Below are 18,952 nucleotides of genomic sequence, written 5' to 3' on the forward strand. Positions count from 1 at the left end.
ATGTGAATTATGCCAGTGGCTAAAGGAGAGCCTCTATCTGGCGCACCTCCCAATAGACCGTCTAAAACACAAAAATTGGTAGAACTACTCCCCAATCATAAGCCTTTTCCAGTGAGTGGTGATGTTGGATTTACAGATTAATAAATCTACATTTTTGGAAGGAATGAAATGCCTTAATGAAATGTGTGACTTACTATACACGTTGAATGATAGGCATTGTTTCAGTGAGATACACATTTCAGTCAAGATACATAAATATACAGACATACGAATATGACAAATACATTGGTTTTTTTTAAAACACTGTACCCTGGTATGATTTTTGCAAAGCCTGCTTAGAAGTTGCACTGCTTGCTTTTTAGTCAAAATGAAGTTATGAAGTATCTGTTTACTTAACAAAAAGGAATTTCTAAGCCAAGAGTTATAATGAGAGATATTATAATGTCACTGCACTGATATAAACACCATGCATTATTGTACAATATGATTAACATGTCTGCTGCTTTGAAAATTATGAATTTTGACAAAACTTTTACAAACTAGACCATCAAGGGGCTCTTTTCACATGAATTTGTCACGGAGTATTGGTGAGATAGTTGCTTTTGCTGATTCTGTGACTCTCAGTGGAAAATGGTTTGTTTGATTAATGCCCAGTGTTTTTTACAGAACCAGAAGTTACACAAAGTTACAAAGCTAGTTAATTCTTACAAAAGGATTTTTTTGTCACAAAAGCATTATAGCAAGAGTCTCAATACCAGAAGCAATAGAAGACACTTACTGTATTTTAGTACAGATAATAATTTAAAAAAAGGGTTGGTACAACCCTCAGTGGAACATCAGAGTAATGCAGCAGTATTGTTGTTAAAACCGAGCCCAGTCAAACACATACAATATCACAAACATATTTGTTATTTTAACCAACAGTGATCTGTCTCATTCTCCTCTTTAAACCCAAATAAATGGAAAGCAACAAATAATGAAAATGACTAACTTAGTTCAGGTAGTGAAAGTAGCCCAAAACTGTTCCATGTCTAGCGCAAGGAAATCCCCAAAATGTGATTAAGGCAAGTGAAAATGGTTAAAGATATAATGACAATGTCAAAAATAATGCAACAAAAACACATAGAGCAATATAAACAAAAGGAAATGATGATCTCTTAAAAGTGCAGCATCATTTTAACATACACAGACATTGTGAGAGAAAGCTCTCGTATTTTTAGGATGGCACACAGAAATGATGTGATAGATAATTGCTATGTATATAAATCATTTAGACTGTCGGAAACTGGAATCACAGACAATCAATTCATGAACTACTAGCCAAAGAAAGGTATGTACGTCTCTAGGCGAAAACATGAATGAGTTAGGTTGGTTACACTCATTTAATTACTGAAGGAAAGTAATCCTGATAGCTAATACATATTCTGAATCACAGAGACATGGCATTTTTGCCCTTTAAGAAATGAGAACCATGTTTTTTCTCTTTCTGAATGTAGCAGAAACTCCCGTTTCCTTAATATTACTGGAACAATAGTGAGTATTTATCAAAGAAACTGACATCATATTGATAATAAAAGTGAGATGTGAAATGTTTATTTGTTTGAAAAGTGAAGCCAGCCCACATGGCCATATCCAGGACAAGGAGATAGCAAATGAACTCCTCATGCCCCTAGACATGCTCTCCGTGCTCTAAGGTGTACTGCTGCATCAGAACCAAGCTCCCTCTTCTCTCCAAACTTGACCACCAGTCCACCCGTTTACCAAAGAGAAATCCCCTTCTTCTGTCTTTCTCTCCTCAGTGTCTAAACCTGTAGGAGATGGGCAGGAGCAGGTTATTCTTCTTCAGGGCCTGCACCCTGCTAAGTGTCTCCTCATCCAGGGCAGAGTAGCAGCGCCGGGCATAGTCCAGCAGCTTCTCCTTGGATGGGTCAAACTCGCCCACCTCTGCCACTTTCTCTGGAGCAACTAGTAGCAGCTCGGCGATGGGTGTGGTGGAAGCCACCGTGTTGCGGTCCACACCGTGGATTTGGAAGGCTTTCGACATATTTTTCAGACGTTGGTATGTGAGCAGGATCTTCTTGTAGCGAAACAGCACTCCAGCAGCATCTTTCACTGAAGATCAAGAATGTAGAAGATAGTTAGCTACAGCAGTTATATGACAGTCCATTAACTAATGAAACAGAAATATTGAGTTTTGTTGCAGGATCTTTCTCCTTCCCATACCTCTTTGCCGCTCTCTAGGAGCTCGGAAGACCCGCCTTCTCTTCAATTGGTGTCTGTTGTTGTTAATGGTGTCTTGCAGTAAATCTTCCCCTGATATCATTTCTTCTTCCTCGAGGTAGCCTTCCTGCTCCAAGTACTCATCAGATTCTCCCAAGAGTGAAAGTGGATCTGATGAGAACATAAAAAAATGTAAGATTTAAGAGATAAAAGCCACAGGAAACATTTTCACCCACAAGAATTAGATCAATTAAGGTGATGGGTTTGTGTCGTTTATATTACCTGGACCTATGTTGCTGTGCCCACTCATTTCATTCATGGATGACCTTGTAGCACTATTGCTGTTGCCACTGCTGCCACTGGCTGTGGTATTGGGAGTACTATGACTATGGCCTTGCAAGAGGGCCTGGGATTGTGTAGAGTTGAACAAAGCATTTATAGAGGCAAGCTGATTGGTTAGTGGATTGGACACATGGTTTTTGGAAGGCACCATTGTTGGGGGGCCGGGCCTTCGCTGGATAAACTGACGTGAGGGGAAATGCTGAGCCTCTGACTTCTGTTGCTCTATGAAGAGGAAAAAGGTGTTGAGAATCTGTAATTCTAGATGGAATAAATGTGTAATACAGTAAACTATGAACATGCTACATTTAAGCACAACTATATTAAGCTACAACTATATTTAACTATTTTTAGTTTAGCAGTTAAGTGCATAAATCTTTGTTTTTACCAACGGGACGATCTTCCTCTCTTCTTACCCTCCAGTTGAATCGTCTAGATTCATAACCTACAGAGAGACAAATACAAAGAGTTAAAACAAAAATTGTTTTCCATCTCGAGAGACTTGCATTGCAAAAAGTTTTATAATCAACTTATACTCAAATTATCACACCTGTCCCCTGTCCTCACCGTTACTGTACTGGTTCTGACTCTGCTCCTGTCCCTGGCTCTTTGTGGAAAAGATGAAGCGGTCCAGCTGGCAACGGAGGAAGTCCCTCTCCTCTTCCAAGTCCTCAATTCTTTTCTGCAGCCAAGAGTTTTTCTCCATAGAGATCTGCAGCTGGGTTCGCAGGTTGGTGATCACCATATATGAGTTGTTTACTTGAGACGAGGCAGCAGATGGGGGCGACTCTGAGGAAGACAGAGTTTGGGAAATCATCAATATGTTGCACAAGGAAACTTTGTGTGAAGAATATAATTATTGAACAGGTAAAAGTGAATATTGGTTCAAACATTCACCTTCAAAATTCTGATCACTCTGATTGAAAAATCCTTGCTGCTCAAAGTTGCTCTCTTCATAAGGGATGGAAATTTCATAGGCGTCCTCATTTTTGGGAGCTGAACAGGAGGAAACACGCACAGTGTTCATTAAATGCCTGACCTACAGGTTAAAAATCATCTGCATTTGCAGGTCTAAAACACCTTACTTTGCAGGTGGAGTGAGCCTGCCTGGCTCTTGGATGTGGAAGCAGCATCAGTCCTGTTTCCGTCTTCCATCTCATAAACCAGACCACGAACAAAAAACGTTAATTAGTTACTGGTTTTAAAGAAATGCACAAAAAACTCGCTGGAATATTTCTCACTAATGCATGGTACAAATAACGTAACGTTTGTTACATAAATATCTATCTTTAAAAAAAAATATATATATATATATTTTTTTTTTTTGAAGGTGACGTTACAGTGCACCTTTCAACAAGCCCAGACATCTGATGTTCCTGTTCACCTTTCTGGCCATGCACGTGTGAACTGATACATAAGTGTGTAGCGGACAGGTAATGTGCTCCCTGTGAGGAGTCGACATCACTCAGCTTCGCACTGCGTTAGCTCGGCTTCACGTTAGCTGTAATTTAGCTGCGAATATAAAATTACGATTCCATCCTTTCAGTCCACTTTCGTGTTATATTGCGTCATTCAGACATCACTGCAACCCCCATGCCAGCAGTATATTGTGCAGAAATTGGTACATACCACGTTACGTTTGTAATAACTTAATCGTGCACATGTAATAAGACGTTATTACTCTGTCATATCTCCATTCACCAGTTCGTCTGCTAGCTAACAAGCTAACAATAACAATTATCGCTGGTTTTTTAACGCTCTCCTGCGTCATTTCCGGATGTAATGACCGTCGGTTGTAATAGAACAAAAGGTCCTGCAGAAGCGTTGCGAGTAACGTGTATTATAACTCATTGCAGTATTTAAAGCGATGAGTCGTTTTAAATAGGTGTGAAAATAATGCATTCTGAAAAAAATCATAATTGTGCGTGCAGTAAAGTAACAGTTGGTCATTTTCTGAGGTAACTATTTGATAAATCGATAAAAAAAAAAAAATGAGTCTTCAACTCAACAAAAGGACAAAATGTGCAGTAATATCGTCGAGTCTCAGCGTCGACACACTTGCAGGGCAGGAGACGTCAGACAGGTAGAACAGGTGTCAGGTCACGTGGCCAGGTGTCAGGTTTCGGTGTCAACTGGTGGCTTTTGAGCGTCGATCCGGAAAAAGACAAAACGTATGATTCCCATTGGAGTCGTCGTTGAATTTTATATACGACCAAACTGGTGACACGTCGGTAAGTTTGAGATTTACTTTTACAAATGTTGACTTTGCTGGTGTGTATTTTGTCTGCATATTTAAAGGCTCTTGAAACGCACAGAACAGGTGTGGAACCTGTTTTGACATTTGTAAATGCAGGGCCAGTGTAAAACGTGTGAGAACAGAAGCCAGTATTGTAAATATACTTTATCACTTTTATTAATTGTAAGTGTAATACCATTAATTAGTTAATAATATATGTCTGTGACTGTCTTTATTTTCATGTCCTGAAGACAAGGTCACATTTTCTCAGGAGATCCTCCCTTATCTTTTTCAGTGCAGCCATGGCACCCAAATACGACGGCTTGTCCCACTGTAAGCTGGCCCTAGTGTTTGCTGTGCTCATGGACCTGTTGGGAGTGATATCTCTGCTACTGGGAGTCTTCGCTCCACTGGAGATCCAAGGCAGAGACTTTGGGGATCTGCTGGTGTACTCAGGAGCTCTTCTGGTAGTAATGTCACTGGCAGGCTGGGTCATGTGGTACAGCGGCAATATTGAGGGTCTGACCTCCAGCAAGGCTTTTGGGAGAACTGTCGATGGAGCTATGGACCGCCTTGCCCGCTCTGTGAGCCGCAGAATACGGCTCCCCCGGACTCACAGTAGCCCGACATAGGAAGTGTGGCGCAAAGATGCAAACTAACCGACTGACTGTTGGACTATTACACAAAGACCTGTTTTAACCAGGTCGCAGGCCAAACTGCCTTAGGCAAAGGAGTGCTGTTAAATTGTTGGTCTTCATCACGAAAACTGGGATAATTTAAATCTGCTTGAGTAGTTTTATGTGTACTACACTCAGGGTTGCAAGGCTACATTTCAATATATGAAGATTAAAAAGATGAATCTGCTGTTTTAATTTGTTTTCTTGTTCATTCATCTGCTGACCTAACATTTTATTTTGTTAAAAGGCAAAGTTACTCAGAATGAAAGTTACTACATTAACCATTTAAAACATTTTAATGACAATAATACTTTTTGCACAAGTTGAACGTCAACAAATACTCAAGTCTTAATTTACTTTCCAAAAAGTATAAGGAGACCCAATGAGTGCACAAACTCCCTTAATTTACAAAAATTAAAACATAAAACAAATATAGACATCCAAATACATTAGGCAGATAATTGATAGAGAAAATAAATAATTTCTGACGACAAGCACAAAAGTTGTTCATTTAGAAGATGGGATATCACACATTTCTTATACAGGCACATTCAAAATGTGCTGTTTGTAGTTACACCATATGCAACGTGAAGGGGAAGAATTTGAAAAGAAATAAAACACAACAACATCACAATCAATATAAATTATCCCACATCAGGAGATAGGGAGTGTCTAATCGTCTGTGTTGTACAGTGAGAGAAGATCAATACCTGTTTCCAGTTCACAACAAAGTATGTACACAACAGCTTCAAGAGCAGCCACATTATAAAGTTAAACGTTATGATCAAAAGATATTGGACAGAAACACCTGGTGCCCCCTGGGAGGAATGATAAGCTGTATGTCAGTGAAACTGAATACTTTGTTAGTGCAAAGAACTATTAACTATCACGCAGCTGAATTACTGACCAGATATTATATGAAGTTAGATGAAGGCAAACAGTAAGGCATCATCATCCATCAGAAAACTCCAGTAAAAAGATAGATGTTCAAAAATGAATGAGGTAAACAAGAATTAAACCTTATTTATATGTAAAACACATTCCTTGAAAGCACCAATTCCAATGTTGTCTCTAGTTTTGCTGATGTGCAGTACATGACCGCTCCGTCTTCATCTCACTCCAAAAAGGACAGAACTAGGAGATGATCAATGTCAGAGGGCAGGGCTCGGCACAGAGGGGGTGGGATTCTGCCAGATGATCATGTGACTGCGTTCAGACCGCTGAGGTGTCGTTTGGGACAACTCAACAGATCCCTCATTTGCATCGTCTCCTGAAAAAGTGTACAGCTGTTCGGTACTATAAGAACGACAGTTTATCTACTGACTAAACAAGTAGGTAAATGCAACATGCAGCAGGAAACGCTGATCCGATGCATCACCGTTTTTAAACAATTTGAAACAACAATGATATGTTTCTTCAACTCACCAATTCGTAAGTTGATGTAGCCCTCTCCTCCACTGAGGACAATCTGAGAGGAAGTGACATTGCTGCTGCCAGGGGAGACGATCAAACAACCTGTTGGGCAAAGACTTCACTACAACACAGACACTGCATAGAAGCACACTCTGAAGGATCTCTAATATATATATATATATATATATATATATATATATATTATTATTATTTAAATGTTTAGTGTGTTTGGTTCAAAACAATCAGATCTTTACCAGGTGCAGCAATGATGAACCTGACAGCTTGTCTATGTCCATGGTAACACAGCTGGGCTGATGAAATGGAGCAATATGGGATGGAAACAGCCTCTGATGCTGTAGACAGTCAATCGGTATAGGTCATGTTAGATAGAGCTCAACAATTCAAGTACAATCAATCTAAATTAAACTCACTTATGGATAATGGGATGGAGAAAATGGCCCCCCCTCCTGTGCCCACCCACAGACGGCCAGAGATGACTGTGAGAGACGAGATCTGGAGAGGTGAGAGTGTCAGGAAGGCCTGGCCTACAGCGGGAGACAGAAGCATGTTAGCTGAGCTGCAGGAACGACGTCAAGCTCAAAGTTGCCTGGCAAAACCAAATGTGTTGATTTTATTTTTTTAATTCAGATATGGCATAATCACTTAATTAATCCAGTGTTTGTAGCCTTTTTACAGCCGTATTATCCTCCTGGTTGTAACAATAACTGCTCTTTATAAAGTCAGATTGATTAAGAGGAATTGGCACATACCGTTAAAGCTACAAAGATTGCAAAAATATTTAACTGCATAACATATGAAAACAAAATATCACAGGTTGAAATGTATTTCCTTAGTATGAACATGAAGAACAGGAAAACAAAAGTATTACGCTATGCTTTAAATTTCAGTAGATTGCCGAGCTAATAGATGGGCACACTGTACAGTAAATATATTAATTTGCAAGAAATACAAGCACCTAATGTTTTAGTGACCAAAATAGTGAAATCAACTTCCTGTAGCGGCCGTCCTGTGGACCAGTCAAACAGTCGGAGCATCGGGTCAAGTCGGCAGGATGTCCAAACACCACTTCCACCAGCACACAGGAAACGAACCTGCTGCTCACTGCGTTCAGAGACTGAGAAGGTTTGCTGTAACGGCAAATATATATATATATATATATATATATATATATATATATATATATATATATATATATATATATATATATATATATATATATATATAAGGAATAATGAGGGTTGGGTTAACAACAATGTGAACATGAGACCAAAGCATGAAAGGTACCTCTGCTGTTGCTTACCTCAAGCTTCTTGCTGACAACGTCCACCACATGGACTTTGTTCCAGTATCCCACCCACAAGCGGCCGCCTTTTGCGAGGCAGCAACGGATGGGCTGCAAAGGGTTTGATCCAAGAGGCATCACCGAGTGCGACTGTAGATTCCAGCCGCCTGTCAAACACAGCACTCGTCGATTCATTATTTACACCACTGAGCATCAATTTTGGCCAAGAATGCTAAAGGAAGAGGTCGATCCATCGAGACAGTCAGATTTTAGCATGAAGAGGAAACATAAAAACATTACCTGAACTGTGTGAGAAAAATGCTAAAGTCCCATCAGCTAAACCAGCTATGACTTGATCCTGGGAATACCTGTCAGCAAAACAAAAGGCAGCTTATTTAAAAAAATAAATAAAAATCTTAACAAAGACACGAACATAACTCAAACTAACATTATGCTAATACTTAAATATGAACACAAATGTGTTAAAAGGCGCGGCCAGAACTCACTGGAGCGAATGAACACCTTCTGAGAGAGAAACCGACTGCAGACAGCGCCTCCTGCCAGCAGAGGCCGAGTGTACCAGTATACTGTGAGAGAGAGACAGTGGGAGAAGGAAGAGGACACAAAGAGAGGGTTGGAGTGCTTTGCCAACATCCATGTTACTGAGAGAGTTGTATTTATTGAAGAGAGCATGTTTATTCAGCACACACTACCTTCCTTCCTGAGTTCCTATCCACACAGTTCCTGCAGTGTCACCTGACATAACAAGACCAGAAAGGACAGGAAGTGAGCAGCGATCAGTTTGGTATGAGGGGATATTACAAGTACAGTATACATTAGATAAGTTGTCTGTAGGCAGCTGCTGCAACCCATTGTACTGGCACTGACCTATAGGAGGTACAGCACAGATGCAGAGAGCAGGAGCTGTGGGAGGGAGGTAGAACTGATCCAGTACTGTGTTGGACCGTGCTGGATCGATCACAGTAATATCACTGCAGGAGACAGGGCCAGAAACGACCCACACAGAACACTGGCAGAGAAGGACGGATATGGAGTTTGGAAAGATGAGTGTTGTGTCCATGGGCAGTGTTAGTTATGCGTGGATGGCTTTGTACATAGTGATTAGAGTATGACTGCAGTTGTTATTTAAGCAGGATAATGACAGACTTACTGTGGCCTCTCCTGACATCTCAGGTGTGACTGCAACCGCACAGTTCAGCTGAAGAGAAAAATAAGTGAAGGCCCACATTTAAATGCACCAGAGGTTTAATAAGGCTCCTAGGTTCTGGATTTAAAGAGATTAGCAGTGAAAAGATCTACCTTGGCTGTGGAGTCCCTTTGATCCAGCAGTCGGAGTTGCATTAGAACAGGCACGTCCTTCGGCTCTGGCACAGGTTCATGGGATTCCTACAATGATGACAGTGAATCCCCAGGATTTTGTTGGGATTGTGGAAATGTACGGATCCGGGTATGTTAAACACTTTGTACTCATTGGTTGAGTTCAAATAAATGCTGTATGGTAGCTCATTTTTTAAATCATGTACTCTTTTACACTCCCTCTCAGACTGCTGCATTTCCATGGACCCATGAGTGTGTTTCTACCTGTGTGTTTGCCAGCGGTGTGCTCCAACCGTGTATCTGCCGTTTTCCAAGTGATCCCCAGATGTGCGAGCGGATTTCTCTGTAGAGTTCTCGCCTCCTGACACGAGGAGAGAGAGCAGCAGATCTAGAGAGAATGCTTCTGCTGTTAATCAGCCGTTCATAATGATGACATTTTGTTGCAAATAATGCTGTAAATGGAACAGCGTATGCGAGAGTGGCATGACCAGAAACATAAGCTTACTCAGCATGAGCTTGACTGATCGCCGGTAGTTGTGGAGGCCCCAGAGGAGAGCGAGTGAGTGATGGAGAAGTTGGCATGGCGAATGCAGAGGCAGAGGGTGGGATTAGAGATACCTTGGACAGGCCAAACAAGCGGTTGAACCTTAAAAGAAAAAGAAAAAAAAGAAAAATGTGCGATATTTTATAAAGACCATAAACTGTCTGACTACAGCAGTTGCCAAACATGCAATTAAGGAGCACGCCTGTTTATTTCGCTCTGTGTGTACCTCTACAGACAGATTCAGTATGAATCCAAAAACAGCAACGATTCTTCCCTTTCAGGCACGTGTTGCTCAGCTGACATTGTTTACCTGTTCAAACAGGATCCGAAAACACCAACGTCTGTGTATTCAAGTACTTGGAACCAAATGAACCCTGAGCTACATTCCCACTGTTTTTGTGATTCATATTTTACTGTGTTTGTTGACAACAGGTTGCTTTATCAACAGAGGGCAATCTGGCAAAAAATCCCATCTTGGCATTACCCAATTGTTTATTGTGTCCTTTGTTATTAGTTTTATTTAAGGTATTCAAGGACGTTTTACTGCATGCTTTATCCTACAGTAGCACATGCATGTTTCTCAGCAGTGTGTTACGAGGATATAAACTTCACTGAAAATTGAGAGGATGCAGTGTAATGTCAAATCACTACAAAAACACTTACTTTCTCCAAACACTTGACCTTTTGTCTTCTGTTAACTTCTCATCCTGTGTTGCTCTGAAAAAGAAAGGGAAAGAAAGAAAAAAACGCAAAATCAGGTTGGAGATTAAGAACCGGGGACACAATTGTTCTCGTTTTAAACTAATCGTTCTATTGGAACGGACATCAACGTTACAAAAACATATGTACAAACAACTATGTTGGATTCAGTAGCATAGTTACCGGAGTGTCTGACTACGTCTCACAGCTTCCTGCAGCTCAAGCAGACGCTGCTTGTATTGGTTCTTCTCCATGACCACACGGGCCATTTCAGAGCGAGAGAAGTTGCGCATGCATGTGGGTAGAGAGGCCTGAATGGAAAGATTTATGCTATTTAATGGAGTGTCTGCATCAGTTTCATACATCATATGCTCACTTTGCAGCTATGATGTAATTGCTGAGTGATACAGTAGATTTGAAAATGACTCACATCAGGATCCTCAGACTGGCACGCTTCCAGTTCTTTCCGAAGTCTAGGAAAAAAATAGTGCACACAAAGCACAGAGTTATTGTAACGGCAGTACATAGTATTATAAAATATGATAATATCATAATTACGATAACAAAAATAAATGCAATATTCCTTTCGAGAGGTTTAAGAATGAACAGACATAACCATTTTCTCCACCTCTTAATTTCCTCCTCCTTCTCCTTCACCCGGCCCTCTAATCGTGAGGCGGTTCCTTGAAGAGAGGTCCCCTCCAGTTGAAGAGCTGAACGGTCATCAGTGAGCTCTACGACCCGGGATATCAGCGCCTTACGGGCAGCGTCTACTGACTCCCTGATAGAATCAAAACACATCGAATGATCAGCCATCTAAGATGATGAAGACAATCACTTTGGTAAAGAGAGAAAACAGGTCGAACATTAGTGACAATAACATTTTCTGCTCTTATTAATGTGTTTGTACTGAAGAAAGAAGCCCAGGTGTTGGGAAGGTCCCCTGCACATTAGATCAGTCACAGCAAGGTCAGAGAAATTAAATATAGGACTTACTGGTTGACTTTCAGTTCCTCATACTGAGAAAGAATCTCCTCAAACTGGTCTGCACTGCCTACACAGAAAAAAGAAAACACGCGGAGAGATAAATGGTGATAATAACTGGTATTCATATTTACTTCACATCCAAGATGAAATAACTAAATGAAATGGATGTGATATATAAAAAAAAAAAGAGGAAGTAATGCTTTATGAAACTTAAGGCCAGAGAACCGTTTAAATAGTCACCTCTGATATCTGTGATCACTTGCTCTGTGCTTCAATCATTATAGAACATCACTCAGTGTTTATACAAAATGATAACTGTGTAATTCCCAGGCAGTTTATTGTTTTGTTAGGATGAAGCAGAAGCACCTCAACCATGTTTGTGATAAAAGCTCTTTAAACGTTTTTTTATTTTATTTACCTCTCACACTGGCCCCTCGGTCGACACTCTCCAAGTAATCCAGACTCAGGTCGGACAGCTCGGAGAACACAGAGTCATTGTTGCGCAGCTTGTACTCCATACAATCATCTTCCTCCACCTCCACTTCCTCCTTAACCTTTTCCTGCTTCTCTCCACCTTGCACCTCTTCTCCTTGGCACTCCCTCTCCTCCACCTCCCTCATCTCCTCCTCCACGCTGATCTCCGACTCATCTTCCGGCGGATTTTTCGGGGTCGATCTAACTGGGGTGCTGATGAAGATACAAGTGAAAGAAAACTGTGTGAATGTTTGCTCTGTGTGAACATGAGCTCAAGAGAACTAGGGTTCAGTTCGTGGTTACACATTCGTTTCACTGACATCTGCAATTCACAAGTTTATGGTTTCATATTATTACCTTATAATTCCACTGCCATGAAATTGCTTCAGCTCAGGTGTGGAGCTTATGATGTCATTGATAAATCTATCTGCGGTGGGATTTACAGCAATGTCAATTGCCTTTTGTTTCTTGGCCACTAGATCTTCCAAACTGGGGGGACCAGAATGTGAATATGGTCTTTGTATCATCTGCAACAAAAGGAGGAAACAAAAGATATTTCTCTTCCCAAATGTTGTATGAAAATGAATTCAAAATATAGTTGTATGTGTAGGATCAGAATATGTTTACCTTTTCATTCATACTGACTTGGTTGGATGGAAAATCATTATTCTTGAGACCCTGATTCCTAAACGCAACATGCAGTGTGACAAAGTAAAGAAAAGTCAACTGAATGAACTTTATCAATTTATGCTACTTTTTATGCTACATTTTGCAACATTTTCATGCAGAACTGTTGCCATTATTAAATTATAGCCTGTGATATTTGATTAATACACAGCAACAATTGGTATATCAGTTAGAAAATTCCAACTAAATAGATTTTTTAAGACTTAATTCAAAAGTTGAAATTATAGCTTTCTTGCTAACCCTTTCCACAAAAGTCTCATTTAATAACAATAAAACATGGACAATTTACTAGTGTGTTCACAGGTGTGACTAAAAAGATAAACTTAATTTACATTTGTAAAATGGTCTCAAACTGCCATCTTAGAGCCTTTCTTTGTGAAACTTTCTGCAGTATAAACAATGACTTTAAATAAAGGAGTGTTGAATGATAATAACCTTAAAGGAGAATCTCTTTCAGAATCTTTTCTCTTTTCCAAAACGTCCCGATATGTGTAAGCCAGCTAAAGGAGAAAGCATCAGTGATATGTAAGAAATACATTAATGACCAAAAGTCTTCTAAATATATAAACAATGTGTTTAATAAGTCACTGTGTGGTGATACAAGAGACTAAACAGCATTATCTGACCTTGTTGTGAGTTTGCCTCAGTGTGCTCAGTTCTCTACTCAGATTTGCCTTCTGGTCCTCCAAGGCCATCACTGCAAGAAGAAAACGATGACTGAAAACGTTGTGGAGGCTGTAGCTCTTCATCAGCCAGATTTAAAATGTATTTAGTCATGACATGCACAAGAAAGATCACACCGTTAGCATTCAAATACTCACAATGATCAGCCTGCTCCCTTGCTTTCTTCTCCAGCTCTCTCCCTCGCCGCTCTCTCTCCGTTTCCCTCCCCCTCATGGCTCTCCTTTCTTGTTCAATTTGGTCATCCAGCTCCAGATACCTCTGAAGAAAACAACACGCTTTAACAGCTTTGAGCACAGGCAACGGCCGACTTTCACCGCTTTTAAAAACACTTAACCTAAAACCTTGTATCCCACTTTCATCAATCCCCACCTCTTGACTTTCTTTCCTGAGTGCTTTCTCTGCTTTGTATCTCTCCAGCAGCTCTTCCCGCTCAGCTTTCTCTCTCTCCGCCTCCACCTCCCGGTCTCTCAGCTGGGCTTTGCAGGTGGCCAGCGCCTCCAGGACCCACACAAAGATGGGTACCAGCGACTCCACCACACCTTCACCATGGTTCTCAATAACTCTCTGGTGGGGCAAAGCAGCAGAGTGGGAAACCATTCAGAAGAAACATGGCGTGTTTTTTTAAAACAATAAATAGTATAGAAGGGACATGTAACTGGAAAGGAGCTGATTTACCTGTAGCTCTGAATACAGTTTTCCTGCCTCTTCACTCACAACGTTGGGGTCCAGCTCCACCTCCCCTGTCCCACAAAGCACTCTCTCACTGTACTCCATCAGCCAACTATCTTTATTACCCCTATTAATGGTCTAAACGTGTTTCTCAACTCTACACAGAAGGTAAAATACTGTACAACTCTTTAAGCCGATTCTGTTGCTCTTCTGACTACACTTCCTCACCACCTACTCCAACTACTTTATCTGGCTTTCTAACATGTCTGCGAACACCAGCACCACCCATCATTCACAACTTTATGCTTCATTTATCATTGACAAAGGCAGCATGATCTTAGACTGCACTCAACTAGTCGTCACTGTACTGTAATGTTTATCTGATGTCAGGGGGGCGTTTTAGAGTCCATCCTGGGAAAGAAAAGAAGAGAATATAATTAAAATGATCATTAATCTCTCCTACACTGCAGCAAAGTTTGATTGCAAAAGGTCAGTCACCTGATTTTATTGCAAGTTTAGGCATGCATTTCCCCCCTAATTACCATCAGCTTATAAATAGTTCAACGTGGCCATGAGCTTATCTGCTATTATAATCTGTGACTAATGCAGTTTGTTTAACAGCATCTGCTCAGTAAGGATGAAATTGAAATGGTTGGTGTTACACTAAAAAGATATCCATTTAAGATCATTAACGTAATCAGGATTGCACACATGGATTTCTCTTTAAAGTCGCCATTTTCAAGGGCAGACACAAATTAGTTGTATGTATTTATATGGGTTGAATACATGGAAATATCATTTCAAGCGAAAATGAACATTGCAGTTTCAGCTTCTCAGTTGAGAAGATTTCCTACTTTATTTTGTTTTATGTAATTATAAACTGAATATATTGTTTAACTGTTTGTCCAATTATTTTTGTCACTTATTGGATCAATTAGTTGTTTTTTCAATGTCAACAGCGTGAACAATTCTGACCCTCAGCTACAGGAAATTGTGATGGATATTGTTTTACCATTATTACTATTTCCTGACAGCTTGCATGAGCTGGCAACTCGCATGCAGCTCATGTATGGTTCTTAAAACATCGTTTGGTTTTAGAGTCCCGCTAATAAACTTTAATCTAGTTAAAGAATAAAGACACAAGGCACATTTTCTTAAAAATATCTACGCATTTCTCAGAAGGACCTCATGTCCAGCACAGGAGAGACAACCCAAACGAGTTGTTTGGCATGTGTAAAGGAAATTACATTTCCCACAAAAAGCTCAGTGTCCGTTTGCAAGTAAACCCGCAAACAGCCTCGAACCCGCGACACGTTGAATGGGTCGAAACTTAACCAACGGAGCCTCCGTGGTGAGCTAAGAAGAATACAGACCTGCGGAAACGAAACACATGAAGTGGCATACTGTATAAATACGTAACGAGACTGACAGTAGACACCTTGGCAGATCTTTGGTAGCAAGCTGACATACAAAGTTGTAACTTGACCGAAGAACGAACCCAGTCGTCGCGCGCTCGGCTGCCGCTTCACACACTCACCTTTACGACTGAGTCCTCTGTGACTTTCATTTCACAGCCCCGAAAATACTGACATTTCCAGCTGTTTTTTTCCTTCGGGCACGATATCAATTACACATAAACCAGTTTTAAAAAGGGGTTGTTGTTTGAGTCTGACGTACAGCCACGGGTCCCCGGAACCGGCCAATCAGAGCGCCGTCATTGTCTGCGGTAACCAGTAGTCGGGAAGAAGAGGCGGGACGTGGGCAGTTTTCTGTTTTCAGAAGGCGAAAAAAAAAAAAGTTTCCTGAAACTTGAACGATGACACGTGACCACGGAGGTTTGCAGCGGGCTGTCAGGTGACCGGAGGAACGCAATCCAAGTCGGATACCTGTCGAAATAGTTCACATACCGGAGAAGTAGCTCGTCTCTGATCCCGTGGTGCTCCAAGTGATAAGAGTGGTATCAGAAAGTCAACAAGGTTTGCATTGTGAAACGCTGCTTTTAAAGGTGCAGGGATCCAGGTGTAATGTTAATGCAAGGAGGCAATTTAGTAATAGCGACATCCTTACAAAACTCTGTGTTATTATTACAAATAAAATGTCCTGTGCAATATTCATTATGAAAACCGCTCGGACAAAGGTAGTTACTATGTTTCATCCAGTGAGTGACAGGAGACACCAACATGTCGGCCGACTGTAAATCATGTCATGAACAGATACAGTTCGTTGTCCAGCAGATGGAGGTAACACGTTTCACACTCCTTGGTCCTCTTCTTCTTTCTTCAGCCTTTTGTTTTTTGTTGTTGTTGTTGTTGATGTTGTTGCTTTCTGTTATGTTCTCTTTATACATCCATGGTTGACATGCACGTAGTAGCCCTTTAAGATACGACCCTGACCTGCTTCTCTGAACCTTACTTCTTAATATATCCCCTCTCTGCATTGCATTCATTACAGAGCATAATGACACATCTTCCATATCCATCATGACCGTTAGTTTTATTAAAGGGGCAGTTTGCATTCTTATACACAGTCTGTGACTTTTACCAAGTACAACAAAATTAAGAAAGCAATCCAAAGAGGTAACTCGAACAATGTCAGGTTTATGAGCAGAGCCGTATAACGAGTAGCGACAACAGAAGTTCAAAATCCTGGTAACAACTGCTGGTGTGGATCGATCGATTAGCAGGATTTTCTATCTGCTGTCTTATTTGAAACATATACCTTGTTATCTTTTTAATCTCACCAAGGTTAACTAAGCACTCCTGAAGAGCAGTATCACTGCTGCTCCATCACGCATAAAGTAGGTTGTACACTCAAAAGATTCCATAATACAGTGATAGAATACATGTGTAATATGATTATTTATATGATACAGTAGTAGAATACTTTTTGTGTTTAGTATTATTTTCACACGTACAAACAAACACATTTTACATGTAGTCCATTTATAAACGACATGGTCTGTCTATACAATATATAGTTCTGAGAACAAAATAAAATACAGTACATGCATCATGAGCATGAACTGTGGTAGGCAGCGGTGGAAGGGTACAACAATACCTAAATATCTAAAAGACTACAAGCAATCGTCCTGTATTCATTATTTCACTTAAGTAGACGTAAAGTAAATAAAGTAAAAATGAATCAAATGTTCTTCAGGCAGCAATATGACGCCTCTCTAACTACATTATATACTGCTGGGTAGTTCAATCTATATCAATGCAACAAATTATACACAACAAAACATATACACTGGTCATATTTCTTATAAGATCTTGATAGTCCAATTAACTAGTAAATATATAGCTGTTGATATATCCTGGAGACCAAAAAAGCATTTCTACATAATTGAGATCAAAAGATAAAGGGAGAAGCAGGAGTGAATGTTATAAAAAAAAACTGGATGTTTTTTCCTGCCCAGTATGACTTTATTGGTTACAGAACAGTCTATTTTATTTGATGGAGACATTTCACACGTTTCTCTTATCCTCTGTCAATAGTTCTTCTTTATACTGTGACTTTTTTAATTACCCTACCACTCTCTACAAGAACTTCTTTTCCGTCCTCTCGCTGCTCTCTGGACGTCGCTCTCTTCTTCTTCGTCAGGAGGTGAAATGCCACCACACTTCCCACCACCACAAAACTGATGGTCAGAATCACGAATCCCAGTCCCAGTAAGTGAGAGATTCTTCCTTGAGACTGGTTCAGTTGGTCCCACAGACCCACAGCGACACAACTGAAGCCGATGAGAGTTCCCCAGAAACCAAAGGCCAGCATACAGGATCCACAAGACAGCTCAACACCCCCGGTCACCACGGTGATGCCCGCCACCGAGACGACCCCTCCCGGTAAGGTCACTGTCTCAGATTTAGGGTCGTAGGTGACAGTAGAAGTGACATCCGATAGAGTCGAAGGGTCAAGCGTATTCATCTTGGATGTCATGGTTGCTTTTTATTTCTTTGTCAGATGGTCAAACAGGTTTTTTCTTGCAGCTTCTTCTTCTTTCTTAAACCTACAACACGACACATAGTCCTGATTAAAATACACGTGACATCACATTTCATTTCACCTGATTAAAGATTGGAAAATTATCTCATCCCTAGTTCCAACTCTTCATTGAAGCTACTTGATGTTTACACCGAGTAAAATATTCAAACGATGTCAATGTATTTAACATCATTTACACGGTTACCAAAAGATTACCTCATACATTTATTATCTTTGGAAACTTCCGGAGCTCCACAACAATTTTAAATAAGGTGTGAACAATGGTTGGCTGGGTTTTGAAAATATAGAATAATAATAATATGTGATCTTCCTCAATTTGATCTACCTCAATCTTCTAAAATATTAGAGAAATTATTTGTTCAAAAATTTGATCTATTTATAAATAATTGAACATCAGTATGGATTTAGGGAAAAATAGAACTGCACTAATGGAGATGGAGGAAGGAATAACAAAGGCAGTTGAAAATGATGAGTATTGTATAGGTATTTACATTGACCTCCAGAAGGCTTTATAGATCACAGTAAATTATTGGAGAAGTATGGGATAAGAGGGATAGCTCACTCTTGGCTGGACAGCTACTTGGAACATTGACAGCAGTGTGTGCAAGTTAATAACATGGTGTCAGGATTTAGGAAGGTCACCTGTGGAGTACCACAGGGATCCGTGATTGGTCCAA

The 18,952-nt window shown here is 40.3% G+C and overlaps 3 protein-coding genes across 5 annotated transcripts; all 3 read right to left on the reverse strand.

The window, feature by feature from the left end:
- Window positions 1-198: 198 nt before the first annotated feature.
- On the reverse strand, window positions 199-4,337 carry LOC117745108 (coiled-coil domain-containing protein 106-like). The gene is made up of 8 exons (XM_034553179.1): window positions 4,189-4,337; window positions 3,645-3,714; window positions 3,457-3,555; window positions 3,127-3,348; window positions 2,948-3,004; window positions 2,503-2,784; window positions 2,224-2,391; window positions 199-2,112 (listed from the first exon to the last, which is right to left on the reverse strand). Exons 2-8 carry the CDS (start codon window positions 3,712-3,714, stop codon window positions 1,796-1,798), a joined length of 1,215 nt encoding a protein of 404 aa, XP_034409070.1. The 5' UTR covers window positions 4,189-4,337; the 3' UTR covers window positions 199-1,795.
- A 1,412-nt stretch (window positions 4,338-5,749) lies between these two features.
- si:dkey-17m8.1 (C-Jun-amino-terminal kinase-interacting protein 4) lies at window positions 5,750-15,965 on the reverse strand. 3 transcript variants are annotated; one of them, XM_034553178.1, is made up of 28 exons: window positions 15,808-15,965; window positions 14,277-14,681; window positions 13,971-14,165; window positions 13,739-13,859; window positions 13,544-13,614; window positions 13,353-13,417; window positions 12,858-12,915; window positions 12,588-12,757; window positions 12,175-12,443; window positions 11,766-11,823; window positions 11,398-11,550; window positions 11,200-11,242; window positions 10,953-11,080; window positions 10,734-10,787; window positions 10,032-10,172; window positions 9,791-9,887; window positions 9,509-9,595; window positions 9,360-9,407; window positions 9,077-9,218; window positions 8,902-8,944; window positions 8,695-8,775; window positions 8,489-8,556; window positions 8,207-8,355; window positions 7,862-8,033; window positions 7,317-7,430; window positions 7,140-7,238; window positions 6,898-6,987; window positions 5,750-6,742 (listed from the first exon to the last, which is right to left on the reverse strand). In XM_034553178.1, exons 2-28 carry the CDS (start codon window positions 14,373-14,375, stop codon window positions 6,624-6,626), a joined length of 2,934 nt encoding a protein of 977 aa, XP_034409069.1. In that variant the 5' UTR covers window positions 14,376-14,681; window positions 15,808-15,965; the 3' UTR covers window positions 5,750-6,623. The 3 variants fall into 3 exon arrangements, with proteins under 3 accessions (XP_034409069.1, XP_034409067.1, XP_034409068.1); XM_034553176.1 differs by having other exon boundaries at window positions 9,791-9,914; window positions 15,808-15,964; XM_034553177.1 differs by lacking the exon at window positions 15,808-15,965 and adding an exon at window positions 15,709-15,803 and having other exon boundaries at window positions 9,791-9,914.
- LOC117745808 (transmembrane protein 100-like) lies at window positions 15,627-18,197 on the reverse strand. The gene is made up of 2 exons (XM_034554351.1): window positions 17,804-18,197; window positions 15,627-15,643 (listed from the first exon to the last, which is right to left on the reverse strand). Exons 1-2 carry the CDS (start codon window positions 18,195-18,197, stop codon window positions 15,627-15,629), a joined length of 411 nt encoding a protein of 136 aa, XP_034410242.1.
- Window positions 18,198-18,952: the final 755 nt, after the last annotated feature.

Source organism: Cyclopterus lumpus, chromosome 16, assembly GCF_009769545.1.
Source record: "Cyclopterus lumpus isolate fCycLum1 chromosome 16, fCycLum1.pri, whole genome shotgun sequence".
In the NCBI taxonomy this organism is placed as follows: domain Eukaryota; kingdom Metazoa; phylum Chordata; class Actinopteri; order Perciformes; family Cyclopteridae; genus Cyclopterus; species Cyclopterus lumpus.

Excerpts from the sequence above, each read along its gene's own strand:
- LOC117745108 (XM_034553179.1), bottom strand. The coding sequence starts at position 3,714 with ATGGAAGACGGAAACAGGACTGATGCTGCTTCCACATCCAAGAGCCAG. Across the intron at positions 2,392-2,502 it reads GCACAGCAACATAGGTCCAG|ATCCACTTTCACTCTTGGGA; the intron begins GTAATATAAACG and ends TGTTCTCATCAG. Across the intron at positions 2,113-2,223 it reads TCCTAGAGAGCGGCAAAGAG|TGAAAGATGCTGCTGGAGTG; the intron begins GTATGGGAAGGA and ends CTTGATCTTCAG.
- si:dkey-17m8.1 (XM_034553176.1), bottom strand. The coding sequence starts at position 14,375 with ATGGAGTACAGTGAGAGAGTGCTTTGTGGGACAGGGGAGGTGGAGCTG. Across the intron at positions 13,860-13,970 it reads TCAGGAAAGAAAGTCAAGAG|AGGTATCTGGAGCTGGATGA; the intron begins GTGGGGATTGAT and ends TGTTTTCTTCAG. Across the intron at positions 11,551-11,765 it reads GAGGAACTGAAAGTCAACCA|GGAGTCAGTAGACGCTGCCC; the intron begins GTAAGTCCTATA and ends TGATTCTATCAG.
- LOC117745808 (XM_034554351.1), bottom strand. The coding sequence starts at position 18,197 with ATGAATACGCTTGACCCTTCGACTCTATCGGATGTCACTTCTACTGTC.